At 41.6% G+C, this 14602-nt stretch overlaps 1 protein-coding gene across 18 annotated transcripts in view; it reads right to left on the bottom strand.

Annotated features, from left to right (window-relative positions):
* The window catches only part of svila (supervillin a), a 268368-nt gene that overhangs the window by 128647 nt on the left and 125119 nt on the right, over positions 1 to 14602 (bottom strand). For 16 of the 18 annotated variants that reach the window (XM_063044309.1, XM_063044320.1, XM_063044308.1 and 13 more), the window contains 4 exons: positions 12964 to 13021; positions 10953 to 11104; positions 7562 to 8216; positions 3282 to 3365 (listed from right to left, as the gene is read on the bottom strand). In XM_063044309.1, coding sequence (XP_062900379.1) covers positions 3282 to 3365; positions 7562 to 8216; positions 10953 to 11104; positions 12964 to 13021 — 949 coding nt within the window. The remainder of the gene's footprint in view (positions 1 to 3281; positions 3366 to 7561; positions 8217 to 10952; positions 11105 to 12963; positions 13022 to 14602) is intronic. The other 2 variants (XM_063044315.1, XM_063044325.1) reach the window with 1 other exon arrangement.

Raw genomic sequence — 14602 nt, 5'->3', positions numbered from 1 at the left:
CAGTTTCTCTCTCACATAAACAGTCACCCTCTTCTTGCTTGTTTACTAGTTATATGATGTATTTCACGTCTCTGTAGTTAACAAAATAAACTTACATCCATTAGGTCCGTTATTGTGTTCCTGAACATACAATCACAAAACAATCTAGCATCCTGATTTAAGGTTTAGTGAATGCCGATGCAGCCAGGCAACACACACAGAATGCTGCAGGAGCTCAGCAAGTCAGGCAGCATCTACGGAAATGAATAAACCATTGACATTTTGGGCAGAGGAAGGGATAAGACACCAGAATAAAAAGGTGAGGGGAGGGGAAGGAGGATAGCTAGAAGGTGATAGGGATAGGAAAGGTAAAGGGCTGGAGAGGAAGGAATCTGATCTGAGAGGAGTGGACTATAGGAGAAAGGGAAGAAAGAAGGAACCCAGGGAGAGGTGATAGGCAGGTGAAAAGAAGTAACAGGTCAGAGTGGGGAATAGAAGAGGGGAGGGGGAAGGAATTTTTCTTAACTAGGAGAAATTAACATTCATGCAGTCACGTTGGAGGTTACCCAGACGGAATATAAGGTAAACAACAGGAATTCTGCAGATGCTGGAAATTCAAGCAACACACATCAAAGTTGCTGGTGAACGCAGCAGGCCAGGCAGCATCTGTAGGAAGAGGTGCAGTCGACGTTTCAGGCTGAGACCCTTCGTCAGGACTAACTGAAGGAAGAGTGAGTAAGAGATTTGAAAGTTGGAGGGGAAGGGGGAGATCCAAAATGATAGGAGAAGACAGGAGGGGGAGGGATAGAGCCAAGAGCTGGACAGGTGATAGGCAAAAGGGGATACGAGAGGATCATGGGACAGGAGGTCCGGGAAGAAAGACAAGGTGGGGGGGGACCCAGAGGATGGCAAGAGGTATATTCAGAGGGACAAAGGGAGAAAAAGGAGAGTGAGAGAAAGAATGTGTGCATAAAAAAGATGGGGTACGAGGGGGAGGTGGGGCCTTAGCGGAAGTTAGAGAAGTCGATGTTCATGCCATCAGGTTGGAGGCTACCCAGACGGAATATAAGGTGTTGTTCCTCCAACCTGAGTGTGGCTTCATCTTTACAGTAGAGGAGGCCGTGGATAGACATGTCAGAATGGGATGTGGAATTAAAATGTGTGGCCACTGGGAGATCCTGCTTTCTCTGGCGGACAGAGTGTAGATGTTCAGCAAAGCGGTCTCCCAGTCTGCGTTGGGTCTCGCCAATATATAAAAGGCCACATCGGGAGCACCGGACGCAGTATATCACCCCAGTCGACTCACAGGTGAAGTGTTGCCTCACCTGGAAGGACTGTCTGGGGCCCTGAATGGTGGTAAGGGAGGAAGTGTAAGGGCATGTGTAGCACTTGTTCTGCTTACACGGATAAGTGCCAGAGTGCCAGGAGGGAGATCAGTGGGGAGGGATGGGGGGGGGACAAATGGACAAGGGAGTTGCGTAGGGAGCGATCCCTGCGGAATGCAGGGGAGGGGGGGGAGGGAAAGATGTGCTTAGTGGTGGGATCCCGTTGGAGGTGGCGGAAGTTACGGAATATAAGGTGTTGCTCCTCCGCCCTGAGGGTGGCCTCATCGTGTCACAAGAGGCGGCCATGGACCGATATGTCAGAATGGGAGTGGGATTCAGAATGAAAATGTTTGGCCACCAGGAAGTTCTACTTTTGATGGATAGAGTGGAGGTGCTCGATGAAGTGGTCCCTCAATTTCTGATGGGACTCACCAATGTAGAGAAGGCCACATTGGGAGCACCAGGCACAATAAAGGACTCCAGCAGATTTGCAGGTGAAGTGTTGCCTCACTTGGAAGGACTGTTTGGGGCCCTGAATGGAGGTGAATGGGAAGGTGCCAGTAAGGAGATTGGTGGGGAGGGACGAATGGACACGTGAATCACAGAGGGAGTAATCCCTGTGAAAACCGGAGAGTGGAGAGGAGGTAAAGGTAAGTTTGGTGACAGGATCCCTTTCAAGATAGCAGAAGCTGTGGAGAACGGTGTGTTGGATGCAGAGGCTCATGGGGTGGCAGGTAAGGACAAGTATGGAGCTCCTCCGCTCCGTCCAAAGGCGGAAATTCCTAGTGGCCAAACAATTTAATTCCGATTCCCATTTCTGTTCCAACACGTTGGTTCACAGCCTCCTCTTATGCCATGATGAGGCCACCCTCAGGGTGGAGGAGCAACACCTTTTATTTCATCCGGGTCACCTCCAACCTGATGGCATGAATATCAATTTCTCCATCTGGTTAAAAAAATGCCCTCCCCCTCCCCTCTTCTATTCTCCACTCTGACCTTTTACCTCTTCTCACCTGCCTATCACCTCCCCCTGGGTCCCCTCCTCCTTCCCTTTCCTCTCCTATCAAATTTCTTCCTCTCCAGCCTTTACCTTTCCTACCCACCTGCCTTAACCTATCAGCTTCCAGCTATCCTCCTTCCCCCACCCCTCCCCCACAACCTTTTAATTCTGGCATCTTCCCTCCTCCTTTCCAATCCTGAAGAATTGTGTCGACCCGAAACATCAACAGTTTATTCATTTCCACGGTGCTGTCTGACCCGCTGAGTTCCTCCAGTATGTTGTGTGTGCTGCTCTGGATTTCCAGCATCTGCAGAATTGCTTGTGTTTATGATTTGCTGATGAGGCTGCTTCTCCATCCATTATGCGACCAGTTCCTCAGTTTACACTAGCACTCAAGAGCATTTCACAGCAATAATCACAACAAACCTGGCTAATGAGATTATCGATGGTTGGTTAAAACAGTGGTCGCCAACCTCCGGGCCGCGGACCGATACAGGGCCGCGAAGAATGCAGCGGTGCGTTTGTCGCCTCTGATCTGGGCCGACATTTATGTGCCCAGCGGCACCTAATTAATTAGCTTGTTTATTTCGGCTTTTTTCTTAAAGATGTGCTGGGTGCGTTCCGGCTACCACTGCATCGCTGCATTTTTCGCAGCCCGGTATCGGTCCGTGGCCTGGAGGTTGGGGACCACTGGGTTAAAAGGTGACTGGGAACTGATACAGATATTTGATGTCTGTCATTCAAATAATCATTAGTCATGCACATCAAAAACCCAACAAGTTAATTAAGATGATACAGGGGAAAAAAATAATCAGTATAGCATGTGAAGTTCAAAGACAGATCCTTCTACAGGGATGGTGTCAAACTAATGTGAGATGGCTGCAACACACAATGGTCTGATGAGTATTGTGAAAAGCAGATGTTGATGATTAAAATGTGCCATTCGGGAAATGATAAAGCATCACATTCAACAGTACCTGGAAGGCCAGTTGATGAGGGAAGGTGTCTCGCCATTGGAATCTCTCTGTAGGAACCATTCATTCTTTACTTTCAATGTGTTGCTATATGGAAGTATAGCAGAGACATCCAGAGTCAATTTGATGCCCGAATTCCATACCTGCAGATACTCTTCCCTATTTTACTGCAATTATCCACTGTGAGCTTACTAACATTTGCAGAAATCACTCCCTTCTTTGTTTGAAAAGTTTTTAAACAGGCACACAGGGCACAGGTTACAATGAGTAAAATTAACAAAAGGACTTCTGTTACAGATGCAGACAATTTCTGTAAAATTCACAAAATATAGTGTTAATAATTTGTTTTCATCTGCAAGCTCCTTGGACTACTGGAAGAGCTTCCTTAGGTTCATGCTGTCTTCTGATCCCCCCCCCCCAATCAATTATAACTTTTCACAGAATATGGGTGAACCAGTCTAGTTGACCAAGGCCTTCACAACTACCTGAGTCCACACGTAGCAGAAATGAACCACCAAATACTAAACAATCTGTGAGTACCAAAAGGCAAATGTTCAACAAAAGTAGACAATTAAACCAGTTTTAAGATCAAATGCAATTTTAGATGATAACATTTTGTTGATATGTATTATGGAACAACATTGAGCATCTGGAACAGCAAGACCAAACAGAATGGACGGTGGATCTGATACACAATGCTGAATCTGAACGAATATAAACAGTACAAGCTGAAATACATCAATGAAATCTAAATATATTCTGTACCTGTAAAAATATTAAGCACCTTTAAGGAGGGCTGCACCAAAAAGAGAATCGCAGTGATAAATTGGTTGCATTGTACTCCTCCTCATCACTAAACATACAGCAAGGAAACAGCCATCTTTAAACTCCTTGCTGCGGATTTCTGCTCTAAAACTGATGCACGTCTTAAACTCATCCCATTGGCTGTGAAAAAGTGCACGGAGACTTTACGAGCCGTAAGAGCTCCCTGTAGCATTCAGAGCTACAGCTTTGCTATCACTACTTTTTTTTCAAGTAAGTATTTTTTGGAACTCAAATATCAAGTTGCTACTTATATTCATGGGTTATTTTAATGGCAGCCAGAATTCCAATCACAAAGCTGCACCACACTATAAATATCTTAACGTGCAATTAACACTACTGAAATCCTGGAGGAGATGATGACAACTTTATGCAGTAGTTCGGTTACTTAGCTATAATCAGCAGATTTAATGTGGCCGTGCTGGTCTATACTCACTGGGAGCATGGCAATATTTACTAAATATATTGATATTTTATTAAATTGCAATCAATCCAACTACTTTATATGCATTGACTATCTCAGGCTCTTCTTGTTAGTCCCTTTAAATCAATAATGGCAAAATCATGAAGGTGGGCTGATGTGGTACAGTTGATAGACAATGGGACCATTGGTTACCGTGAACAGACTTAGAAAGCTTAGATGATTTCTAGGTATCAAGTGTTAACCATCTGAAAATACAAAGCCAATATTTTTGTGAATAAATATATAGAGCCGAAAAAAAAACAGGACTTCAGTTTTCAAAATGAATTGAATAGTTCCTGTGATAACACTGGTTAAGTGTACCCATCACCCAAGGGGCGGAACTGACAGCTTCAAGATGACGGGTCAATATTTGAAGCAGGAAAAGAAGGGGTCATGTGAAGAGTATACAGCTATTTAACTACTTCATTAGTTTCCTATACAAGGTGAAGACAGGCATGGTAAGCTACATGAGCTCATCTCATATCCATAAAAATACTGTGGATAATACTTCCAAGAAGCAGACTACACTGTCACATGTAGGACTAGTTGCATTTACTTTTGCCGTTGATCAGCCATGGAATGTCAAAGATTGGCAATAAGCTTTAATGACAGTACGTTTTTTTCCCCGTCTCCCCTGAAAATGTGCCAAGAGAGAAGCTGCATTGATTTCTTTAAAACTGCCATGACCAACAAAACAAAATTCTAGTCTACCAAGAAATGGAAAGCATTAGTTAGTGGAAAGACAAATATTTTGACACTTGTTCAGGTTGAAATTAAAGTTCTCCAAAGCCTACAGAACTGAAAATCAAATCTTAATTCAACCATTTACATGTTGCATTCATGACTTTGTGTCCTTGTTTGAAAACTACATGACTTCTGTGTGCCAAAAATTAATTAGTTTTGCAAAAATTTTGAAATTAAAGTCAGCAAAACCTTTCTGATTTCAATTTCTCAGAGCTTTGTGAACCTAAACTGTCAAAACATTCAAAGTTTCAACATAAATAGTCTATTTTGGATTTTATGGGTCGAGAAATAGAACTGCTGTAGTATGTTGATTTGCCCTCAAAAAAACTGAAAAGGTAGAGTGCCCATAAAATAAAGCGGATATTTGTATTTTAATAATAAATTTGTAAGTAGGTTCTCATGGTTGGATTTCATATGAAAAAATAGATATGTGACTGTGGTTTGGGTCTGAAGTATTCCTACCATTCACTGTCAACAGCAAGTTACTGCAATAGGTTTAATTTGCTTTTGGAAATAAAGAATATGTGAAAATTTTACATTGGTGTCTGTAAAGTTAGCTTAAATTTCAAAACAATTTACTGTATGCGAAGTGTTCTGGCGTGTTTAAGACAGACATTATATAAATGTAAATTCTTTAAATTTCATTTAAGCAAATGGATTTTACATGTGCAGCTTGCTGAGATTATGCCTGGAGCAAGTCACAGACAAATAGTTGACAGTTTTAGGACTTTGTGGCAGTTCTGGAGCAAGTGGCAGGGGTTTGGGGTGGGGGCAGTGATGAGTGGTGGTGGACAGAGAATAAAGTACATTGTAAGCTTTGGGAAAGTTCATTTCATAAGAGACATCACAATTGAAGTTTGACTGAGCCGCAAGTCAATCAGGGGCAGGCAACTAATGAGAAAAACCTGTAAAACATTTGAGATTAAAATTATGGTATGACATACAGGGTTTGGATGTGCAGGTGACACAGAGAACCCGAGAAAGAACTTACAGGTCACAGAAAGACGGGGAGAGGGGTAACAAAAATCACAGCCTGAATAAAAGTGAACTTTGACATCCATGTTAATCTATCATATGATGATATCTACAGTGCAAAAGTCAAAAACATTGTTATCCTTCTCACAATATCCACATATTAATATTGTTTACCAATTATTGTACTTAAAGAAAATCATGAACCTCAACCATGTATTCAGGCACTGGCCAAGAAACAGTATATTGTTGAGATTTTTGTCTTCTTAACTTGGTTGCAACTTAATTCAGAGATACAGCCAACAAATTGAATAATGATTATTGACAATGCCAAATTAAAGTTTATGGCAAAGCTAAAGCCCCAAAAGTATAAACAATCTTGGACAATGAGCCCTTTCAAATAACCAGACTTACTCAAATTTAGTAATTAACCCGAGTGTAAGTTACATTGAACCAGCAATAGGAACGTGTAAAACGAAGGAATATTATATTTGAAATGCATTGTCTCAGCGTACTGACCAGAATATCAGCAATTTAATTGACAACTGCAGCAGATCTTTAGTTTTAGCATTGATCTAAGCAAAATCCGATCAGCTGCTATTTAACACAAATGGTATAATGTAACACACTTAACCATGCATTGCTCTGCGATGACACCGGTGCCGAGCTGTATTGGCCCTAGTGCCCTTCCCATGGACAACATTGGTGGTGTGGAGAGGGGAGACTTGCAGAATGGGCAACTGCCGGTCTTCCATACAACCTTGCCCAGGCCTGGGCCCTGGAAACCTTCCAAGGCGCAAATCCATGGTCTCACAAGACTAGCGGATGCCTAATACTATTATAATGTAACAAACACACAAAAAGTGTTGTGAATTTAAAGTGAATAACTTAAATGCAGAAGGACAAACTTCAACAATTCTAAAAATGGGACTCTTCCATTTGGGACATATTATGCTCATCTGAAACATATAATGTTCATTTGAAACCAGTGGAAGGTAATGAAAAAGCTTCAACCTACAAATGAACCCCATCAAATGTGTGACACTGGTATGCTTAGAAAAATTAGATTAATCATAAATTACTAGGAAGCAACTAACTTATGTAATTAGTTCTGTATTTCTGAAACTATTAATTATCTAGTGAGAATCATTAAAATAAAGTTTCATAACTCAGAATACATGAACATGTACGGATTAATAATACTCATTTAAAATCTGAGGATGCTCTTTAAGAAATTCAAAACTTCTCTGAACAAAGTTCTTTGACATAAATAAATTCTTACCCTTGTTTACTCTGCAAGCTTTGGGATTGCTCACTAACTGAGTTAAACGATTCTGAGAACTGCTTCGGTGATACAAGTGAAACTTTCCAAGGAGATGGTGGGGAGTCTGGCACGTCAGTCACAGTAGAATCCTTGCTATTTGAAGGTTCCAAATTTTTTCCTTTGGCACTAATCTCAAGTGCTTTTTTCTGATTTTCTTCATTCAGCAGAGTTTCTCTTTCTTTGAAACTATTGCCATCCGAGGAGAATTTTTCCGTAGGTACACCAGCTGACAGGCTTCCTGCTTCATCAACTATTTGATCCCTGGAACTTTGCAACTTTGTTAAGCCACTGCTGTAAACTTTTTCAGTCGGTGATGGCACTTGTTCAGTTAGATCAATTTCCTTTCTTGGTCTTGAGTATTTGGATGCAATGCTCCCATCATTTTCAGGATCCAAGGCAATTCCATATTTCTCAGCCAGCTGTCGCCTCCTCTCAGCTTTGTATTTGGCTATCCTCTCTGCTTTTGCATCTAATGCTTCAAGATTCACACCGGCGATGCAAGGGGATTCAACGTTCATGTGTCTAACCTCTCCTCGGCACCGAGGTCTTGACTGCCTTTCTGAATAAAGGTCTTCAGTAAGATGATCTGAGCCTTCCTTATCCGATCTTCTACCTGGAAAAAAAAACCCTTTGTTAATATCAAATACAGTAAGACTCCATCAGCTGCCACCTCTCCAATGTTTCTCTTATAAATGGAGGTACGTCTTTAAGGAAACACACTACTCAATGTTTCCTTTGTGGAACTACTTTCTGCAGCACACTTCCTTGGAGCTAATCCAGTTTATGAACTATGGTGCGAGGCAGCAGAGTTCTTCATCCCCACAAGGCTGTGTGCTTAGCCCATTGCTGTTTACACTGCTAACACATGACTGTGCAGCCAGATTCAAGGAGAACCTGATTGTTAAATTTGCAGATGATACCACAGTGGTGGGGCTCATCAGCAAAAATGATGAAACAATGTACAGGGAGGAGGTCAAACACCTAGAGAGCTGGTGCAGGGATAACAACTTGATGCTTAATGTCACCAAAACCAAGGAGATGATCGTCGATTTCAGACGGTCTCAGCCTGAGCACACACCCCTCAGCATCAGCGGCTCCACAGTGGAGAGAGTGGAAAACATCAAGTTCCTTGGGGTGCAGATCTCGGACAATCTAACCTGGTCCAGGAACACCACTGGGATTGTGAAACGGGCCCAGCAGAAATTGCACTTTCTGAGGAAGCTTAAACAAGCATCACTGCCCACTAACATCTTAACTACATTCTACAGAGGCGTGGTTGAGAGTGTGCTGACCTTTTGCATCACAACCTGGTACTCCAGCTGCAGTGCTGTCGACAAAAAAGCCTTTCAGAGGGTAGTTAGGGGAGCAGAGAAGGTTATTGGGGTCTCCCTACCTTCTGTCCAAGACCTCTTTCAGAGTCGATGCCTCCAGAAGACACGGTACATCATTAAAGATCCCTCACACCCTCTCCATGAACTATTTGTTCTTCTGCCATCAGGCAAACGTTACAGGAGCATCAAAACTAAAACCACAAGGCTACTGAACAGCTTCCTCCCACAGGCAGTCAGACTGCTAAATAGCTGCTCTACCTGACTCTGCTTTGGACACTTTTAACTTGCACTGGACACTTATAACTTGATTTTAACTGACATGTGGCTGTTGTGTTTTACTATTTATTGTTATGTTTATTATTTAGTGTTGCGTTTGTTATGTTATGATTGCACCGCTCCTGAGAAACGCTGTCTCATTCTGCCCTGCAGAGCTGATGTACGGTTAGAATGACAACACAGTTTTTTGAAATCTTGAAATCTCCCCATCCTTCAAGTCGAACCCCCTTAGCTTTCTAAGAAAGTAAAGAAACTGGCACGCTTTCCGTTTAATTGCATCTGTGTGCTGGGCCTAGGACAGGTCATCTCATAGGTTAATGCCCAGGAATTGAAAGCAAGAACTCAAGTTCCTCAAATTATGCATTGTCTAAATTTTGTCCAACAAATAAGATACTCTTTGTTCTGCAGTACAGTCTGATTATAACTGATCATTTCAGTCATTCAACACATTCGCTATAGGTCACACTACTCTAAAGATGGTTATTGATACACTCAGAATTGTGGGCAAAGCTGGCTGGGTATGTATTTTATGTTGCTAAATGCCCCAAAGTCAGTGGCCACGAAGCTAGACTACAAGCCCCTACATCTCCTCCCTTACCACTATTCAGTCCTTCCTGGTGAGGCAGCACTTTACCTGTGAGTCTGTTGGGGCCATATACTGTGTCCCGCACTCCTGCTGTGCCTGCTGTATATTGGTGAGACCCTACGTAGATTGGGAGACCACTTTGCCAAGCACCTACGTTTCATCCATCAGAAGAAGCAGGATCGCCCAGTGGCCACCCATTTTAATTCCACTTCCCATTCCGATATGTCAATCCACGGCCTCCTCTATTGTCGTGATGAGGCCACACTCAGGTTGGAGGAACAACACCTTACATTCCGTCTGGGTAGCCTCCAACCTGATGGCATGAACACTGACTTCTGGTAATGTTCCCCCCTCCTTACCATTCCCCTTTCCCCCTCCCACCTTATATCCTTACCTGCCCACTGCTTCCCTCTGGTGCTCACCACCCCCCCTTTCTTCCATTGGCCTTCTGTCCTCTCCTATTAGATTCCCCCTTCTCCAGCTCTTTACTTCACCCCTCGTTTTCATCTATCACTTTGTGTTTCTCACTCCCCTCTCCCCATCTTTCAACTCTACTCCTCATCTTTTTTTCTCCAGTCTTGCTGAAGAGTCCCAGCCCAAACATCGACTGTACCCTTTTCCATTGATGCTGCCTGGCCAGCTGAGTTCCTCCAGCATTTTGTGCATGTTGCTTGGATTTCCAGCATCTGCAGAATTTATTCTATTTTTACGTAATTACCTCAATTTAAATTCACCAGTTGAAAAGGTAGGATCCTGTCTCTAGATAGCAAGTCCATTTCATATCCCTCCCCCCTCAGTAACAATGCTAATATAGATTAGGTTGTCAGTTAGCATTAAATTAATTGTAAAGTTGGTAATACTTCTACACAAATATTTTATTCATATACTTCTTTGACATAAATTAAGGGCCATTTACCTTCATAAATATGTTAGAAAGAGAAGCAATCTGCTTGTAAACTCACTTATCACTCACTTTCCTGGAAGAAATATTTGTGCTTTGAAAACAAATGGAGAATCAGAAGAGCAAAACAACATTTTGTACAAAAGTCTAACAACTTTTTGAGACAAACAGCATATCAGCATGGCTCATTATGCATCATCTGTGCACTGAACATTTCACTCAACCCAATTGATTCAATTGTAAGAAGTCTCATACCCAAAGGTGGACTGCAAGCATCGGAAGCTCGTGTGTATCTAGGAGTATCTTCCTCCAGTAGACGATGAGTAACTAATCCAGGACAATTTTGTAGCAACACTGGCTGTGTTTCACTTCCAATTCCTTCCAAACGTCTTGCAATTCTCTCTTTTCTACACAGAACAGTTTGAGAGATAAGGACAAAGATCATACGTTATCAAAGCAATTTGAGAAAGTACAGTGGATTCCAGTTAATTGGGACACACCAGGACCAGTACATTTTGGCCCAATTAAGTGGTTGCCCCAATTATCCAAAGTTTAATGGAAATAGTTAAAAGGTATAAAAAAAAAACGACTACCATTTAACTGAGTAACAAATTATGTATTTAAATGAAATACAGAACAAAAATAAAATGCTGTGTTCCTCCAGCATTCTGTGTGTGTGTGTGTGTGTGTGTGTGTGTGTGTGTGTGTGTGTGTGTGTGTGTGTGTGTTGCTCAGATTTCCAGCAAATGCAGATTTTCTCATTTGTGATAAAATTAAATTACTACTACTACGTCGACTCAGGCCTAGGGGGCTGGCGTCCGGCACGATGACGGACCCGCCACTTCTCCCTCTCCCTCCTCAGTGTGTTCAGTTCATCTACATTAGCCGCGCCGCTGTCTTCTAGGAGCGTGTTGACCATAGTCTTGGGAGGGTGCCCAGGGTTCATCCTGCCGTGCTTGGGCTCCCATATGATGACTAGGCTGGCAGGTAGCTCGGGGTGTCGTAGACAGTGCCCCGCTAGTTGCAGTCCTCGCACCTCGATTTTAGTGCTGAACATCGGTAGGTTGTTATAGAGCTCGACATTCATCATGTGCTGTTGTCAACTCACGTCAAGAGCCATCCGGAGCATTACTGTATAGCAACCATCTAGAGACTTTCGCATCGTCTTGGTGAGTGTCCATGTCTCACATCTGTACGTGAGAATGGACTCTATCACTGCTATGAAAATCCTCTTTTTAAGCCTTCTGGTCAGGCTCGACTTCCAGATTTCCTTCATGTCGTTCATAGCCCTCCACACCAGTGCCTTCCGTATCTTTATGTCCTTCTCCAAACTCATCATTCTTGACCCGAGGTACTTGTAGTCAAAGACTTTCTTAATGGTATCATTCTTTACTGCCTTGAGAGTACCTTCGTTGCAGTTAAACGTCATGTACTCTGTCTTTTTAGCTTTTAGGTGAAGTTAAAATTAAAACACTACCAAAATTACTGTAAAACTGTGTATAAGTTCCTAATAGTTATCGATGGAGGAACTCATCCAGTGTACGCTGATGTGTTCTTTTTATTGATTATAAATGAACAAAATTAGCGCAGACACTAGTGCAGATAGTGGACTGCCTTCAAACATTGTTTTTGACAACTGCATCCTCCAAATCTTCATTTTCATTGTAACATTCAAGGTGATTGTTGATGCCTTCTAATTTTTTGCAGTTCTTATCTTGCTGAAGTCGAGAAATCACTTCAATTTCACTCTCTGGTTTCTGCCATCTCCAAGTCTGAATGCTTAAAACCGCAATGAGGAAAGCAGCTCTGATTGTCTCTCTGTTTATTACTCGCGAACTATCAGTGACAAAAATCGCTGCTTTTTGATACAAACACAAAATTTTTTTTAAAAACTTCGCTCTAAGCATGGTGTAGCGTCTAACAGCAACATGACGCGCACAAGACTGAAGTTAGTTAGAAACTGTTCAGCAACAGTCTCCTGTCTCATTTAATTAGCATAGTGTCCCAAATAGATAACGGTAATCTGGCTATTTTCTCAGTTTGTTTTTGTTCCTTAAAAGTTGTCCCAAATAAACAGCTTCTCCATTTAACCAATGGTCTAATTAATGGAAATCCACTATATCTCCAAAAGAATGAACATACTGTGAAAACACTGAACTAACCGTTCAGTGATTCTAACACCACATTTACTTACAAATTAAAGTACAGCCTGTCAATTGGCATTTAATTAAGCAACCCAAGGCATTCAAAAAGAATCCTTATTTACCTGTTCATTTCCACAGAAGATTTTTGCCCAGCTTCAAAAAGCTTTCGAAGTTCAGATACTGGAAAATAGTAATATTTGAAAAATGTCAAAATGGCAGATGTGACATTTTATAATTAAATAACCACAATAATACATAGAGGAATGCATGTGAGTAGAACTGTTTAGCAGCATCATTAATAAATCACAATTTTGAAACGGAGACTCATTCTGATTCTGATGGTTGCAACTAAAAGGCCCAATTCTGAGAAGCCAACATGAATTTTCATATATCTGCAAAACTGGTAAGATAGCTGTGGTTTCTAAAAAAAAATATTTTATTAACCTGTAATCAATGCGAGATAGAAATCCATAGAGAAAGCACAGAATAAATTATTGTTTTTTCTTCTATATATGCCTATCTATGGAATGACTGTAATGGACTCTAGAAACAAAAATGAACTGAACACACAAAGTGAGTTAAAGGTGAGCAATGTGACCATTATTTAAAATAAATTCCTGGAGTTTTCTTTTAAAAGAAAAAGTTGCTTTCTTCACCCTCAGTACTAGCAGCTGTCAAAGCTTGGTGTCCACTGCCAACGTTACTCAATCTGTCAAGCTAGGGAGATTCAAAATGCTCCCCAATAGCTCATCTGGCACTTCCCCAGAGCCATGGGGTTAAGCACAAGACAGAACATGGGAGAAATAGAAAAATATAACATTGGAGGAAAACAGTGGCAAAGCAATAAAGAGAAGTAAACAAAATACCCTTCCCCAAGTAATATCAAAGCAGCTCATCCATATTTAATACAAACCTATCCGTTTTTTTAAAAGCAGATGCTTATTGCAGGTCAAGTTCCAACTCTTGGCAAACATTTTCCTACTTCTAATTCATCTGCACCATATTACCAGCATGGATAAAGTAATGGCTGATTGGCAGGAGGCAGAAGGGGAATAAAGGAAACCTTGACAATAACATTTTGACATCGGAAAGTTAGATATTTTCAATGCGGTTGATCACAAAATCACACAAAGTAGTGTAAATGTATGGTCAAATATGAGAAGTCTATGCAAGGAAACATCTATTATCCTGGTTGGATAATATCATATAGTTTGCAGCAAAAAAAACTGCTCATTATTTTTAAAACTTTTGTTTATTTGTCCATTTAACTACTCTAATTATGCAGAAAAATTAGGAATGATAGGAATATTCTAAAATCTTTAATAATTGGTAAACTTCTTAAAAGGTAATATGTGGCTTTGGCGACATATGGCAATGCTTTGTGGGTGGGCAGCTCACAGAACTACTAAACACAAAATAGTCTGCAGATGCTGGGGTCAAAGCAACACTCACAACACGCTGGAGGAACTCAGCAGGTCGGGCAGCATCCATGGAAACGATGAGTCGATGTTTCCACGGGTGCTGCCCGACTGGCTGAGTTCCTCCAACGTGTTGAGTGTCACAGAACTACTAGATATACTTCTGAAAAACGATCACTGCAATCTACAACCTGTAATTTCCCTTTAAGAAATGTGCTTTTGAATCTGAAAAGTACACTTCAGGTTACTGAAGGATTCAAGAACATCTCCCACTTTTCTTAGTACTACCATAGAGCAGGAGGTGCAGTGGTCTTGTGTTGCACACCACCAGATTTCCGAACAA

This window comes from Mobula hypostoma, chromosome 3, assembly GCF_963921235.1.
Source record: "Mobula hypostoma chromosome 3, sMobHyp1.1, whole genome shotgun sequence".
NCBI classification, from domain to species: Eukaryota; Metazoa; Chordata; class Chondrichthyes; order Myliobatiformes; family Myliobatidae; genus Mobula; species Mobula hypostoma.
This window is presented reverse-complemented; position numbering and strand designations above follow the sequence as displayed.